The following is a 16968-nucleotide window of genomic DNA, read 5'->3' as shown; positions in this document are numbered from 1 at the left end:
AAAATTATATATAACTACATGTAAATATGTATATATATTTATTAATATAAATATACATATATACATTTGTATATTCATGCACGATATGTTAGCTGCTGCAGAGCGCACAATGCAGGCTTTTTGTTTTGGCTGCAGTCCAGCGTTTAATGCATTTTGTCTGCCCAGCTAGGATATATACCCATTCACACTCACATTCACATTCACATTCATATGCACATTCGACTCGTTATTCATACTAAACATAGTTGTCGCACCCCTGACGCCTGCCCGCCTGGCGCTCCTTTGACCAGGCGCTCATTAAGCGACGGCGTCTTTTTTTATTTTTTAATCAAAATATGCGCAATGTGTGCGAGGCAAAAGGAGCTCAGGCGACAGGGCAAGGTCTTAAGGACATTGAACCCCCTTCACCCCGAGCCGACGCGACCGAAGCCGAACTGATGAGTCAGAGGCAAGGCTCCAGACACGCGACGTGGCAAGTGGCACTAAGTACGCCCACTACCAACGGGACTATACAACATGTCCATTGGATTGGCATGCAGAACATAAATATATACATATGAGACATATAAAAAGACCAAATTTTTACATTTATTAAAGGCCCTCGGAACGAAGTACAGAGTGAGAAAATTATAATTGAGCGAACCATTCAACGTCATCGTCGTCTCGGCGTCATAGATGTCGAGCAGCTGAAATAAAAACTACTTGCAACACCGAGGGCAGCCCTCCAATCGAGCCCGCATATTGTTTATTTAGTAAGGATATCGAGACCCGAGGCACTGGCACACATCGTACATATATCGAGCTGTACAGGCCAATGAACATATGAGTGTGTTTGCATGTGTGTGCCTGTGCGTATGTATGGGTGTGTGTGCGTGCGTTCGTATATATAAGAGGGCGGTTACTTTAAATAATTGAGGGAGAGAGCTGAGAGGACTTTTATTCGCCATTAGAAATTCTAGAAATTAAGTTAATAGATTTCCTGGAATAAGATATTTTCTAGTAAGTCGATTGACCTATGGAACCAAGCAATTCAAATTATTTGAAAATTAAGTATTTTCAATATTACTAAAATAATATTTATGATGACCGTTTTATTTTTTTACTTAAATAATATATTAAATAATAAAAAGTAACTGAATAACACATTCACATAATATTCATAAGCACTGTTACCTAATTTTTAATATAATAAACTAATTTTAATATACAAATTTTCTAATATTTTAAAACAATATTTTGGAACAAAACTATATATTATAATATATATTATTAAAAAAAAAAAAAAAAAAAAAAAAAAAAGCCTACTTCTAAATAACTTATATGAGCAAAATTTTTATTAAATTTAAAAATATATTAAAAATATTTTTATTAGATGCAATACTCTATATTCCATATTATCCTATTAATCAAAAAGTTGCATTTACAATTTTTATTATTAATTCAATTAAATAAATTTAAGCCAATGAAACAATTTTATGTAAATCATGCATGATAAAAAGTTAGATTTTAAATCTCGTTTTATTAAAACACAAAATTTTATTCAAAATTTGATTTATTGATGTCAATGAATTTGCGTAACACAGTTCTGCAGAGCTATGATTATTAATTGAACCGCCCTCGGGTGCTGATATGCATGTGTGTGCTTGTGTGTATGCATTTATATAGCAGAGATATGTATGTGCCACATGACGGACAGACGGACGCACGGACACCGTGGCGACAACGCCGTCTGGGCTGTTGCTGCTTCGCCGGCAAGGCATCGGTCGGTTGTTGAACACATAACATACCCATACACACACACACACATACATGCACACACACTCCCTCACTCACACTCAAGCAAACACTCGGAGTAACTCTATTCACATACACTCCACGCATATCGCGCTTATGACGCGACGCGAGTGGAAGTCGAAGTCGAAGTCGAAGACCAAGACAAAATGATAGGGGAGTAGTTGAAGTTGCTGGCGACGGAGCAGATGAAATGGGAGGAGGTGAGGGAGCAGCTGTCTCTGCTGCTGCTGCTGCTACTGCTACTGCTACTGCAGCTACTGCTGCTGCTCTTGGAGCTGAGAGAATGAAAAACTGGGGGCAAAGGCGATTGCGGCCGCATGCCCAAAACGGAAATGCTCGGAAATGTACATAGAAAGTGAAGTAAAATAAAGTTCTGTTATCTAGAACGCACACCCACACGCATATAGAATGCGTTGAGTTGTTGCTTTTGGTACTGCTGCTGAGTTGTTTATAAAGTTGTTGACACTGTCGCGAAAACTGTTGCAATTTGCTAGCAAGGCAACTTTTCCGAATTCTAATTGGCAAAACTACGGCGAAGAAAATGTCTTTCGCAGACCTTTCAATTGTTGTGGTTATTAGTGTTGTTGGCGCTGCAACTGTTTGTTGTCTTTTGTCTTTGTTTTGTTGCGGTTGTGTTTGGTAGTTTCCTAATGAATTCGGAGAATTAGATTGGCAGCAAGCAGGTAACGTATTAGGGGTTGAACAACGAATATTGCCATGAATGAATCATTGCTGAATAACATAATAAATAACATAGGGATCATGGGCACAAAGAAGAACATGGGACTGCAAAGAAACAAAATGCATCTTATTAAGCAGCTTACTGGAAGTCAATGACTTTGTAAGTACTTAATACATTAAGGCCGATAAGAACAATCTTGAAAGACATTTCGCTATAACTTTATGCTGGCCTTACTGATACGCGATTTACAGACAGATCCCTGTAAATGCACATAAATGCGTATAGAGACCACTGTAAAAGTCATTAACATAGTTTTGCATGCACTTAAGAAAGCACAACAACAAATTGTATGGATGTTTTTCTTTATTTGTAAATTTATGAAGTGGATGTCTATTGCTGATCTTTCATTTTAAGTAAATACTACATGTTTACTTACTACTGTACTACTTACTATTGTATCCTCAGAGACACTACTTTTTTCGTTGCTTCGCAGCTGCTGCAGCTCCCCTTGCTCATCATATTTATTATTCTTGTTGTTGTTGGTGTTCCTGTTATGCTGATGGTTGTGACTGTAATGCGTCTGCAGCTGATGAATATTGGCTACTGCAGCTGCCAACAGCAAACAGACAACAAAAACAACAGAGGACAGGCATCCACATGTGTAACACATTTTTGTGCTCCTCTAAATGCAAACAGGGAAACACTGGCAGGTTGTAAGCCACAACTTTCCTTACATATGCTAATATGTAAGTATTTGTAACTGAAAGTCGGCAACACTTGTGCTTATAAATTGAAGTCGGCAACACTCGCAAAACACTTGCCCTTTTTTTTTTGCTTCTAATGCACTTTTTTTGACGCTGCCGCAGAGTCTGCAAGCTGCGAGAACTTTTTGTGCTTGCAATAACAAATTAGATTTGTACCGTTGCTGCTTGAGCTTTTCACTTTTACTTTAAATGCAGCTATGTGTAGTTGCTGTTGTTGTTGCTCTTGTAGTCGCTGTGGTCGCACTAAATACACACATGCGCACTGCCGAACAGCCGGCAGCAGCAGCTGAAGCAGCGTCACCGGCGGGTGTGTAGCTCTTGTACCGTTCTTTTTTTTTTCGATTTTTTGTTTTGCTTTGTTTTTTTTTTTTTTTTTGTGTTTTTGTTGTGGCAACTACTTTGGTCTCCGCGGCTTTGACTCTTTCTCGCGTTTGCTTTACTTATGATGTCACAACAGACGTTTTCGTAATAAATTTAATTTAAATTTCGAAATTTCGAACACACACGACACGGACACCGACACCGACACACGATTAAACGCAGCTTAGCTGATGTTATTTGGCTATTGCTTTTGTTTGCCTTTTTAAATGCAACGACACAATTAATTAGCACGCGATACGTATACAAAGGAGTTGCTTCTACTGCAGCTGCTGATGTTGCAGCATTTGTTGCAGTAATCCCACGCACGCACTCACACACGCACACAGCGGTACGTTCAACGCTCTGCTTTGTTGTTATTTGCTTTTGCGTACGCGCCTTCTTACAACAACAAAAAACAACACACGCGACTCGCCTGGCTTACGTAGAAGGCGTCTTCTTTATTTCATTTTTACAGCACACATACATACATATACAATAAAAGCACATACAAATATATTTAAATAATCCTTCTTTTTTCGTATAAAACAACGCTAAAAATCTCGTTAGTCCGCCTAACCGCCTTGCGCTGGGTTTCGCTGCCAGCCCGACACTAAGAATGTCAGAGCAGCGAGCACGAAACGAACTCTGTTGTCGACTTTTCTGTTCAGTTCCGCAGTGAGCATGAGAGAGAGAGAGAAAGAGAGCGGCAAAGAAATCAAAGAGCAAACGATTACAACGATCGCTGCAATACACCAGAGAGCACAGCTGACCGTTCACTCGTAAATGCTGTGCATGCACGACTGAGGATCGACCGAGTATTGCTACTTGCTTGTCTATCGTGTCGGTTTTTGTTGCTTTGTAGGACTTTTTTCTAGTACCAATGCTACTTCTGCAGAAAAACAGTGTTGCAGTGCTGAAGTGCACTTATCGTGGACACTACTAAAGAGAACTTGTAGCGTAAGAAAGATGAAGAGAAAATTCGTATTTGTTACTAATTAGTAAGTACTTTAAAAAAAAAAGTATATTTACTATAATTAAATAAATAAAATACATTTTGTGTAAATATATTAAAAATATATTTATTTAACAATTTAACATACGGAAATTTTTCCTAATTTAATTTAGTCCACTTTATATTAATTTGTGTTAATACATATACATATGTGTGCATTTATCTATATGACTAATTCGGTCTACATGTAGAGTAGATATAACTTACAATAAAATTAGTTTTTCCAAAGAATTTACGTACGCCTTCAGTTGATCTGTGTAGCTGACACATTGTCGATAATTGTGATCCACATTCATTTAAATTTAATTTATTGTCATTTAATATTGCCCAATGCTCGATGCTTAACCTATAATCGTAGACATAGAGCTCGGTCTCCACACAGAATACATGAATTTGTATCATTGCTCCAATGAGACGAGTCAGCCTTAAGGTCTTGTGGGATCAATCGTCAATTGAAATTTCACTACTCCACCATCATTGCCCCACTGTGCATGCCCTACTGTGCTTGGTCATCGTAGTAACCCACAAAAAGAAAAACAAGAAAAATATGACTGCAAGAAATTCCAAAAAGTATGTTTCGACACCTTATCAATATGATAACAGGGTATTACTCAATATCTATGGCGTAACTTCCGATCAATTATATTGATTGCGTGTACGCCCGGTTGTCATGGTCAAGATCGGATGCCTTGACTTATCGGCACATCCGCTGCGTATGCACGAAGCTTCTTATGCTGTGAAGATAGTGCGCATAAAATGAGCAGTGCATTCGGAGGGAGGACTAAGGTTAGTATCGCCGATGTCAATGCCCACTGAGTCAGGCATTATCTGTTCTTTGTTTTTCTTTGATATATGCATATTCATACATGATGTTTTTTATATTGCGCTCCCACATTAATTGCAGCTGATAAATACGTTATATCTTGAAGCTAGTTCGTGACATAAATCAATTATGGTCCGGAGCATGTGCCGAGTTGAGCGACATATGTATATACTACACACATATATAGACGCGGGCGCCAACGACGTTGTCTGGCCGATATGGATGTCTAATGAGCTGCTGTTCCTGCCACCGTTTCCTATTGTGCAATTTTATTATTATTCACATTCGTTTTTCTTTGTGATGACTCAATTTAAATAATTTTACATGCGCGCGCTTTCATAAATGGACATGTGATTTACTTGTCCTGCTTTGCATATACACACTTACAGCTACATAAATGTGTCTCTATTTATATTTCTAGAGGTGTGCAAAGTCGATCACGTTCCATTTCCACAGACGACACAGTAACCAAAGCGTGACAGGAAACGGAAAACTATTTTAATTTCACTTCACAAATATTGCCTTTCGCCATATCTGTTGCTATCCGATCGACTCTTAAAAGCTGCATGGACTGGTAATATTTAGGTCGAAGCCAAAGAAATCCTGCTTAAATTAGTCCAAATATCAAGACGTTTTCAGTAATAAATTTAAATGAGATTATATATTTGGAATAATACATATTTATATATAAATTGGTACCAAATCAGAAATGTATATGGATATGAATATAGAAAAGTACTATTTGTAGGATTTGGTTTTTGGCTCCATAGATACCCTCCAACTAAATTGCTAAACAAATGCAAATAATTTCTTTATTTTGAAAAAAAGAGAAAAAAAAGCCAAACAAATGTTATTAAATATAACATAAAATATACTACAAATGGAGGTAATAATTATTTTCTGAGAAGTGAAGCTAAGTGCCGGCTTCGTACAAGATTTTGCAAGTGAGTTAATTTATATTTTCCATCGACTATCCTTTCTAGCTACAAGTCGAACATCAAGAGGCCTTTCGTATATTCTCGTATCGATCATCTCCATTCCTTTTGCACTCACTGGACTTGGTTGTTTTCAGTTTTTGAAGTTAACATTGTCAACTATATGGGATATTAAAATATTTCGTAGTTTAATTAAAGAAAATAATGTAATGATGACTATACACCTGTGATAAAAACCACTTATTAGACATACTCGCACTCACACTTTCGGAACCCGTGAATTCGGCTGCAGATATCGGACTGAGTAATCCAATCAATGATCCAGGCAGCAAGTAAAAGTTTGATTTTGTGGCAACAGGAAATGCCATTCCAATTGTGAACCGCGGCCTTCGTGTGGCCTCCAAATTGTCATCTATCTGAGCAATTAATAATATGAAAAGATTATAAATAAACAAATTTGTTGTCATAACTGCTGCGATATGCTGGTGATGTTCCCCTTGGACCACGCAGCCGTGCAATGCACCCAGGTCCGGGTCCATCATGTGGCCGGCGCGTCTACCTTGACGATTTAAATGGAGAACGTTCCATTAATCAGATTCGATGTTGGCGTTTTCGCCTCATTATCAACAAAAGTGTCACCAGGCAGTGAAAATTTATTGAATTTAATTAATTAACCAGCAAAACAAAGTGAAAATATCAGACTGCATGAGAGATTTCACATTCAAATTGCGAGAAAAAACACACAAATTTGTACGCGTATAATTTAAAATTTTCACGTTTTTTGGATTTTAGCCAACCGGTTTACGACGTCATCGTACAACAATTGTCATGAAAAATAAAAACAAAAGAGAAAAGAATTATTAAAAAACAAAGCATTGAATACACTAACTAGATATTGCAACGAATTGTTAACAAAGACGTTTGGCTTCTGCAGTCTAGATAAACTCAAAGACATGTATTTTTTATATATTATCTATTTATTTTGTACAGATGTACGTAGACTAACAGAATGTTAAATAGTTAAACATCTTTAATCAAGAGATGACCTAAGATGTCCGATTCATGTAATTTATGTTGGAGCAATGAAAAATCTATAAAAGATGCATAGGCAAGCTCTTTGGATTCATTTGACTTTCGACTATATTGATAATCGTAGTTCCTTCCATATTATATAAATAGTTCTCTGATTTTCACAACATACTCGTGATACCCTCTGTTAGGGTAGCACAACAAAGAAACGGTACACACAAAAGATTTGTATTGTATATGGTCGCATCAGTGGGTAATAAAGAATTTTAAATGCTCTTTTAAATATACTATTTAAAACTGATTTACGGCGTAATTAATCAGCTAATCAGGCATATTTAAGACTCATTAAAATTCTTTAGCTAATGCGTTGCCCGACTGTACAAACAGCTCTAGATATATGTATATATTTATATGACATTCCATATTGATAGCAAGTTTCAGACTCACTGAAACTATACAGCTCTATATATTTAATACCATTGAAATATATATAATACTTCATATATTGGTATCAAGTATTTCTTTAGCTTATCGCATTATATTCTTTAATCGTTTATCACTTACTGAATAAGTTGGCCATGTTGTCCGAAAAAACTTGAAATTTATAACTACCCTGGTTTGGTGAGTGATTCCCCTCGTCGTATTGTTACCATCCCATGACTCATTCGATATTTGGCCAGCAGAGTTGACGCACAACTGACAGCAACCTACATATATAACTCTGATTATCTCTGGGGAAATGCTGTTAGTAATATTACGCCGAATACAAAATAACGTGAAGCAAAATCACTCGCATGAGCTGGCCCAAAGCACAAGGATCTACGTTAACATGTATTCGTTGCAATACGGGAGAGAGTTTTTCACACAGAGTTACGGGACTAAATATGCATTTTAAATAGAGAGATCTGCCTTAAATTATTATTACTTGTATTGTATATGCCCAAAACTGTAGTACAATAGAAGACAACATGGATAGGAAAGTACTTTAAAAGATTATAAATAAATATTTATTATATTTTTATTTTTATATACATATATTTATATCATTTTTACTTCAATTTTTCATTTTAAACACAGTAAAAACTATAGCTATCAAAGAGAAGTATTTTTTTATACTGAGCTCTAAGCATTTATTCAAATACCATTTTTGGAAATACGAATCTCGTTCGAATGCATTAATTTTACAGTGCGGGACCACATTTATAGTGATGTTTCAAATGATGATTATAATTCACAGCATGCAGAAAATCTATATATATGTAATAATAAAATTTTAATACTAATGGTCTCATTAGAGATCAAAAATAACAATTAAAATGGGAAACCAAGCTATAATGACTGTGTTCAAATCTATGTGACAGGCAGAAGTAGGCGTGCCACCATAATGTATAGATTTACATTTTTAAGCAGGGCGACGAGCAGCCAAGTGTGTGAATGCGTCGATCTCAAAAACTATTAAAGATTAAGATTGATATCATATAAGAAATATGTTATAAAATTATATGCTTTACATCTTTAGAGCTTGAGTCTCCAAATTATACATATTTCAATTTAACTAAGGTGTTCTTTAAGGTCTGGTGTAAATATAGCCAATATATGAGTAAATTGACAAAATGTACTAAAATGGTTCCTCTTGGCCTTCATTCATTAGTTGTGGATTCGTATTCCAGCTTCCACTATTTCGGCTAAATCCCACACATTTTTTTTTTTTTTCAAACAAATCTTTTGTAACTGCTTTTAACGGCAGTTTGTGCCTGGTCAGTTCTTTTTCAAAATATATGTAATTGAAAAAATTGTCAATAAAATATTGACAACTGAACGGTATTTATAGAACAAAAACCGTCAGTTAAGTTTTCATTAAGTTGATTCCCTCAGATATTATATATATTGCTGGGCAATCTCAATTCTTCAACTAATGCCTACGACTATTTAGTCTTCAGTTTGTGTTATTAAATATAATATGTATATTGAAATAGCATTATCATTAGCTGTAGTCCAGGTCGCCTTTTCATCAAACGGGAGGGATTGCCTTGGTCAGCCCGATTATTTCCCATAAGTTGCCATTCAGCCAGGTTAACTGCAGAAAGAGAGAAAAACGGTAAGCTAGAAAAAGTTAAGTTTTGTTGAATTATTTAATTAACGTACATGTGAAACATACAGCTGCGTATCCAGTTCCAGTTTCCAGTTTCCAGCTCTCAGTCGACGTGATGCCCACGCGATGTATTTCACTCAGGAGTTTGTTTCATTAACTGCATAATTTGAGGGAAAACTTTGCCCGGCCGCACTTCAGAGTACAGCTGAGCAGAGCAGAGCCAAGCAGAGAAGCTGCATAACTTTGCAATACTTCAGTTGCATTGCGTGTAATATTTAATTATAGCACACAACTTTAGTGGGCGATGGAAGTGATGAGAAGTTAGAGGGCGAGGTGGGGCCGAGGCTGGCCGGGGGTTGGCACTTGCCAATTGCACTTTTGTGGCAGTCGCTGCCACCGACACGGCATAAACGTCTTGGGGCATAAAATATTTAATTGTGTCACGTAACTTTTTACTAACTGACTGAGCGAGTGCAGCAACAAACATAATGGAAGTGTAGCTGAAGGGAATGGAGCCCGATAGGGGCGAAGGGTTAGGTGGGGGGGTGCCATAGAGATAACGTCAAGATTGGGCGCTGCAGAGATAATTGAGAAAGCTCTAGGGAAGCGTGTGGTTTTATGCAAAAGCTACTCAAACGAAATGAGTTTACTGAGAAAGGATATTAGCCAGGACTCGTTTACCATACGAAATATACAGCTTTATTCAGTTGCTTCGCCTTTAATACAATTTGATTTTTATTTTAATGTTACTCTTTATAATAAATGTTAAAAAAAAAGAAAACGAACAGTGCTGCATGTTTAAGAGATTTTTAACCTATGAGCAGACTATTTTAAATTGTTATTGTTTCGTTCTTCTCTTTCTCTTTTTCATAAGTTTTTGTTTTTAAGTCGAGTCTTTGTATTTCTCGTGTAACGCGAATTCAATATTTGCCATTTCCTTATAGGATTACACATACATATATAATATATAATTTCTATATCGATTAGTTCGTGTGTGTTTGTGTGTTAGTGTTCGTATATGTGGTTGTGTTAGTGTGTGTGCGCGCGCGTAGGAGATGCGTGTTATCCTTTTCTTGTCTCTGTGTGTGTCTGGTTCTGGTTTATCTTTTTTTAAAATGCAAACCTGCTACATACCGTAAAAATTTGTAAGGCGCACAACTCAAAAAAAAGTGTCTCTTGTTTTGTTTAAATAATAATTTAACTGTTACAATTAAGATTAGGGTAGGTTGTGGTCGTAGCGTGGCTTAGGGCAGCGTATAACGTACGTAGGGCACTTCCACATCCTCGCCGTCGACATCGTTGCAGCATATCTCGAATACCAAGGAACGCTCATAGGGTTCGATGCGCCGCTTAGACACGCGACGCACAACTTCGGACATGGGCAGGGGCAGGCGCTCAGCGCACTTGGCCTTGGGCATAAAGAATGAATAGAGCATTGAGACGCCCTGTGACAGCATGGTGATCTTCAGTTTCTCATTTTCTTCAAAGTAGTTGAGGAACTCCTGCAGCGACATCTCCCCAGTGACCTCGAAGCGATCCCACAGTGTCCACTCCTTCTCGTAGTACTTGTTCTTGGCCGCCGGCAGCGGCTCGGAGAAGGCCAGGAACGGCAAAGCCAAGTTGGCGAATGCATTCTTAAACTTGGGCAAATCACGATGACCGGCTATTAGCTTAATCACCTCCAACACAGCCAGGCCGGATAGCACAGAGGTAGTTGTGGCTATGGCCGGAATAATCTTGCCAGCAATCAGCTTCGACTTGTGGCGATCGGCCGGTGGGATCTTATAGTTGGTTGCGCGCAAATTGGAGCAAGCCACAATGAAGTCCATGTGCAAATTGCTATCGTCGTCCTTCTCGAACTCCAGCGGAGTTATCTTCGAGGACTTGTCTGCGTTCTTCACCAACTCCGATATGATCTTATCCACGCGGTCCTGATCCACTTCGCCGTCATCGAAATTGTTGGCAGCTGCAGCGGCAGCCGCCTCATTTGTCTCAATCTTAACACCAGAGCGCGGCTTAAATTCGGGCACCTGCAAGGGGTTACAGACACATATGTGGTAATGTTCTTTAGAAACTTTGATCATCGATTCCATACCTTAACCTGCTGCACCAGCTCTGCTATCTTCTGGCGATCACGCACTTGGGGTATACCATAGACTTCGGCTCGCAAATTGGCCGCCGCATAAATGTAATCCAAGTGCATCGGTTCGTTCACATCGAAAACAAGAGGTTCGGGACAGCGCTTAGGTCCAGACCAGAAAGGTTGGCCACTTGAAGTGACCTGATCGGGTGGGAAATTGAAGAGCAGCTGTTTGATTTGATTGGCATATTGATCTTCCCAGTGGAAGCGAGCCCATTCCACGCAGTGTGCAAAGCTCTTTGGCTTGTCATCAATCAAGGCTTTCTATAAAGAATTCGAATTGTGAGAAATGAGGATACTAAAGGGATTATTTTATATTATAGCTCACCTTAATTGACTCCAGAATCTCCAGTGGCTGAATGCCAGGCAGCTTCAGAATGCGCTCAGTGAACTGAGGATCGGAGATGTACTGTGCAGCATTCTCTGCGCTCTGCTTGAAGACACCCTCGAAGGAGTCGCGTGCCCATTGCAGCGTGTGCTCAATGGCGTTGGGAAAGTTCTTCAGCGTGCAAATGGGTATACTCTTCTCTGGGGGATCCTGTGAGGAGCTGTACGACTCGGTGGCAAATGGCACAATCACCTGCACGTTGCCCATGGTGCCCAAGGTGCCCGTCTCGACCAGCGGTATGCGATTGAAGATGCACTTGCGGTCCATATAAATGCGTGCATCGACATTGTCCAGGGCATTGGCCACACCATCGAGCTTGCCGAAGAAGTCCTCGGAGAAGACCTTCTCGGTTTCAGCGCCCACACGTAACTCGTACGCCGTAACCTTAACATCGGGATTCATGCGTTTAATGGCATCGGCAGCTGTTAGTGCCTTGGGCTTCTGCACATCGTGCGGACGGAACAGAAACTGGCGATTCAGATTCGATTTCTCAATGAGATCCATGTCGGTAACGAAGATCTGGCCATTGCCCACGCCCAGGCCAAGCATGCCGAAGTTCTTCAGCAGCTCGCAACCAATGGCGCCAGCGCCAACAATGAACCATTTCGAGTCGGCCAGCTTATCCTGGAACTTCTTTCCGAATATGGCAATCTGTGCATCGTAGCGCGTGCCCAATGGCTGCGCGTCGGCCTCGGTGACGCCCCCGTCCGGCAGACACTCGAGCGCATCATAGTAGAACCACTGATAGATAGGTGTGAATTTGCCGCTGCAAGCCTTGAGCACCTCCTGGGCGACAATGCCACCTATTGCGGCATCCAAGGGGCAAGTGTTGCCCGCGCAGATCTTGGCGAATTGCAGCACTAGCTGCTCATCTACGTCGCTCTTCAACTCCTTGCAGAGCTGCAGAAACTTTTGCGCATCCTCCTCGTTCCAGGGGCGTGGCAAGCCACGATTTCCATTCAAATAGCAAGTTAGAGCCTTGAAAGCCACATGCAGAGTGGCTGGTGCATCCAGCTTGCCAAAGTCAGAGATCAAGAACTCCGGCTCTTGCTCGGCCTGTGCCAAGGACTTGAAGCTAATTGTCTTGGGCATCTTCACCTGCGTGGCCACGCCGCCCGACTTATACTCATCAAAGCCGCTGGTGTCCCCGATGCTGAAGGTGTAAGGTCCCAGCACATTGATCCTGATAGGCTGGCAGCCATTCAACTGATGCATGCCCTGCACCTCCGAGAAGGTGACGTAGTCGCCATCATTGAAGCCATGGCGAGTCTCATCCAGACAGGTGACTACACCCTGCGTATCGTGTGTAATGCTGGCTATCATTGTGGATACCGGCTGCGCGCCATCCTGATCATAGATGGTGAATTTCTCTCCAAAGTCACAGAAGACCTTGGCGAACAGTCCACGCGTCTCTGCGATGATGAGAGCAATGTTATTCGCATGGGCGAACTCGCCAATACGATGCTGTTCAATGGCATCCGAGTTGGTCAGGACGATGACACGGAAACGCCTGAGAAACTCTTCCGTGAGTGGACCGGTATATGAGTGGGTGCGCACATAGCTGTTTAGCTCGGCCAGTTGGGCACAGGACGCTTCGGCACGATTCTTGCCAATGTCCGACGTGGTTAGATAGAACTGCGAAGCCAAGTCGTTGAGCTGCAGAGCAAGAGATGAAGAGGTATTAGCAAAGAGACATGAGTGGAGTTCAGTGAACGCGCGAGATTGTGAAATTCAGTTCAAAGTCGCTGACTCTTTCGACAGGGGATGCGACAGAGGCGGCGCGATAAGGGGACGATGTAAGAAAAGGGAGACGACGCTGTTGTCGTGACCTGTTTATACGAAAGCTCTTGTTGCGATATGTGCATAACAGTTGTTAATCTGCGCGCTGTCTGGCAACGCTGTCCAAGCACATAAATGTCCGCTAAGGCGCCTGCCGACAGTATAATGCGCATTAGGAAAAGACAAAATTAGTTAGCGCTCCAGCGAAATGCAATACAAAGAAAATTTACTTAGCAACTTTTCAGCATTTTATTAGTGCCGCTGAAATCTTTTCGATTTTTTTTTCGTGCCCGCTCGCAGAGTAAAACAAAAGCGAATATGCACGCAAAGCGTAGAGCAAAAACAATTAGAGACGGCACGGAGACACTAGTCACCTCGCTCGCACACTTTTTGGCGAGAACTATAAGCGGGCATAGCAAAAAGCTGAAGAAAAAACGAATGAAAAAAATTTAAGCAATTTTTCATTTTTTTTTCTTACTTTTCGCCCAATTGGTGCGTTTAAAACTATGTAGGCAAAACGCAAACATAACCTACAAAATGAGGTCTTCGCAAAAGTTGAGCGAGTTCGCAAATTCACTTTGTTGTTTTCTTGCAGATTCATGAATCATGAGTGATCACTTTTTTTTTGCATTGCGTGTTCCCTGCACTCTATTCTACTTTTTTTTCTCATAGGTTTCGCGCGCGCGGCAATTAAGATGCAACACAAAGTAAATTTATTGATTTTCAGCCACTTACCGTACAAGGTGCTGTGTCATGGAGGGTAATCGATTTAACACCACCCAAAATGACATTTTTTGCTATCTCCAGGCCTAGGCCGCCCAATCCGGACAACAAAATGTCCGAATCGGCCATGCGACGCATTGCATCGTGTCCAAGCACATAGAGTTGGCGCGAATAGAGCGACTCATCGATGTCTCCACCACTATTGCTGTTGCTGGCAGCCATAACTGCACTGTTATTACTGTTATTGTTGTTGTTGGTGGTGGTGAAGGCGGTGGTAGTCGTAGTATTGGTGTTGTGAGAATTGCTATTGGTGGAGCTAACTGAGTTTGTTGAGCTGACAGTGCGCGCAATTGTTGCCGTATCCAGTAAATTTGTTTCCGCCGCGGACGAGGACAACGCACAATTGTTACTACTTTCCTTATTCAATGCTGACGAAGTACTAACGTCCCCGCCACCGGCAGCAGAATGCTTTGACGTATTCGCTGCGCCCGTGTCAGAAGTAGACGACGATACGCACACGTCTGTTTCGCTGGCAGCTGTAGCTATAGCTGTCTCTGTCAACATGTCAACGTCGTTTGCTTTGTCGTGATTTTCGTAGTTGTTGTTGCTGCCGCTACTGCTGCTAGCAGCGAGCTTGCGTCGCTGCTGCTGACTGCTGCCACTGCCGCTGCCGCTGCTCGATGATGCTTCTGGCAACCCATCTTCACCGGCATCATCCAATTTAAGTCGCTTACAAAGTGGTGGCTCGGAACTAGTGGCCCTGGTGCTGGTGCAGGAGGCTGACTCAGAGCGGGACATGCCTCGATATTGTTTATATGCCTAATTCCTAAAATAGCGTGTCGACGACGACGACTGCGAAATATGCACGAGTGTGGGTCCGGCGACGGCGACGATTGGTTTGACTTCTGCTGCTGATATTTCGATCGACACACGATGTTTGAGTTTGCAATGCACACAGCGATTGGCTAATTGCACACACTTTACACTTAAAACGTAGAACAAATTCGCAATTTTCACTAAGAGCAGCCCTTAACTATTGCTGTTGCCAAAAATTTAATTCGCAATCTTTTAGTATTGCTTGTGCACTGCGGTTCACAATAGAGTATGTGGTGGCCTTGCCAGATGGCCGAGTCTGTGCTTAACAGCATAAGTTGCCACATAACATCGTCATGTTAATAATTCGTTATGCTGCCCATTTCGATAGCCGTGACGAGAAGTGGTGAATAACGATAAGTATTAATAGTCTATCGATTACTATTTGCAGCGAGGTGGCAGTGGTGCACAGCGTTGACCCACTTATAAATAAAAAAGTGATGCCAGATAGCTTAATTTTGTTTGATTCCACGATGTGGCAGCAGTGAATTTGGCGCGTCTTTTCAAATGTAAATTAGACCAACCAGAAATATTAATGGGAAATGATTGAAACATTCACTGCAAAAATTAAAATCCAATTCCAATAAAAATTTAATTTACAATATATTCACACTTGAGTGGGGGAACTCTACAACATTATTAAGTGAATATTTACAAGCAGATAACGGTAAAGCCATAAAGCGTCTCTTTTCGATGAGGCCTCCAATGCAAATTTATATTATTCATTGTTCGGAAACTCAGCTAACAGTTTCTCTGCTAGGAAGTCCTCTTAGTATATCTTCTACTTTGAGTTTTTATTTATTTATTCTTTAAGTACACTTATTTTTATTTAGTAAATCAAATTCCAATAAGTGAATCTTCCCAAAGAGCTTATCAGCTGCCAAGCCAATTTTATTATAAATACAAAGTGTAATTAATTTATTTTTTATTCCACTTTGGTTTAGAATATTTGTATATTATATTAATCAGTAATTGAAGTATATATATATATGTTTTATTTTAGTTTAAAAGGCTTGAAAATCTGGACAAATTTCCTGAACTAACAGCCTGAGGAAAGTGAAAGCTTTACAAAGTCAATTTAACGCTAATAAGTCATTTTTTATAAATTATTTATTGCTCCATATTTTTTTTTTTTATTCTAGATATGATCTACAATTATAATATTTCTGTTTATGGGAAAAAATTAGTTATTGGGGCCTCATTTTTTTTCGCTAGATCAATGAAAATTACATTTGTTTTTTTTTTTTTAATTTATTAAATTTAATTATTCAGTTTTTGCAACAAATATTTTTAAAAGTTTATTTTTATATTCAATGCTCTTGCTAAAAGGTTTTTTAATTAGTTTAAATTTTAAAAAAAATTTTAATTTCTTTATTTATTTAGGTATTAAGATATTAGCTCCCCAATATTAATAAATCACTATCATTTTACTCAAGAAAATGTTTGAATTTCTTGAAAATATTCAATTGTGATTTTCCTTCTGGTATTGGATATTGAGGCCGTTGAGTCGAGAATTGCTTGATTCTTGTGCAATCTGCTTGAGAGCACGACTCGCTGCCTTTCGAGTGCATTTG

General features: G+C 39.8%; 2 protein-coding genes and 1 long non-coding RNA gene across 3 annotated transcripts in view; all 3 read right to left on the bottom strand.

Annotated features, from left to right (window-relative positions):
• The window catches only part of LOC6580945 (matrix metalloproteinase-2), a 106691-nt gene extending 103101 nt beyond the window's left edge, over positions 1-3590 (bottom strand). The window contains exon 1 of the mRNA XM_002006704.4: positions 2928-3590. Within this exon, the coding sequence (XP_002006740.2) occupies positions 2928-3146 (219 nt within the window). The 5' untranslated portion in view covers positions 3147-3590. The remainder of the gene's footprint in view (positions 1-2927) is intronic.
• A 2380-nt stretch (positions 3591-5970) lies between these two features.
• On the bottom strand, positions 5971-6924 carry LOC122757783. Its single transcript, XR_006357935.1, has 3 exons — positions 6841-6924; positions 6595-6782; positions 5971-6529 (listed from the first exon to the last, which is right to left on the bottom strand). It is a non-coding gene; the product is annotated as an uncharacterized LOC122757783 (long non-coding RNA).
• Positions 6925-10167: 3243 nt separating this feature from the next.
• LOC6580944 (ubiquitin-like modifier-activating enzyme 1) lies at positions 10168-15625 on the bottom strand. Its single transcript, XM_002006703.4, has 4 exons — positions 14534-15625; positions 11960-13675; positions 11587-11895; positions 10168-11521 (listed from the first exon to the last, which is right to left on the bottom strand). Exons 1-4 carry the CDS (start codon positions 15317-15319, stop codon positions 10736-10738), a joined length of 3597 nt encoding a protein of 1198 aa, XP_002006739.1. The 5' UTR covers positions 15320-15625; the 3' UTR covers positions 10168-10735.
• Positions 15626-16968: the final 1343 nt, after the last annotated feature.

Source organism: Drosophila mojavensis, unplaced genomic scaffold (assembly GCF_018153725.1).
Source record: "Drosophila mojavensis isolate 15081-1352.22 unplaced genomic scaffold, ASM1815372v1 contig_81, whole genome shotgun sequence".
NCBI classification, from domain to species: domain Eukaryota; kingdom Metazoa; phylum Arthropoda; class Insecta; order Diptera; family Drosophilidae; genus Drosophila; species Drosophila mojavensis.
The sequence above is the reverse complement of the archived record's forward strand: the minus strand, read 5'-3'. Positions and strand labels throughout refer to the sequence as shown.

What these genes read in the sequence shown, in the direction of transcription:
- LOC6580944 (XM_002006703.4), bottom strand. Translation starts at nt 15,319, where the DNA reads ATGTCCCGCTCTGAGTCAGCCTCCTGCACCAGCACCAGGGCCACTAGT. An exon ending in ATGACACAGCACCTTGTACG is followed by an intron (nt 13,676 to 14,533) that starts GTAAGTGGCTGA and finishes CTTGCTCTGCAG; the next exon opens with CTCAACGACTTGGCTTCGCA. An exon ending in AGATTCTGGAGTCAATTAAG is followed by an intron (nt 11,896 to 11,959) that starts GTGAGCTATAAT and finishes AATTCTTTATAG; the next exon opens with AAAGCCTTGATTGATGACAA.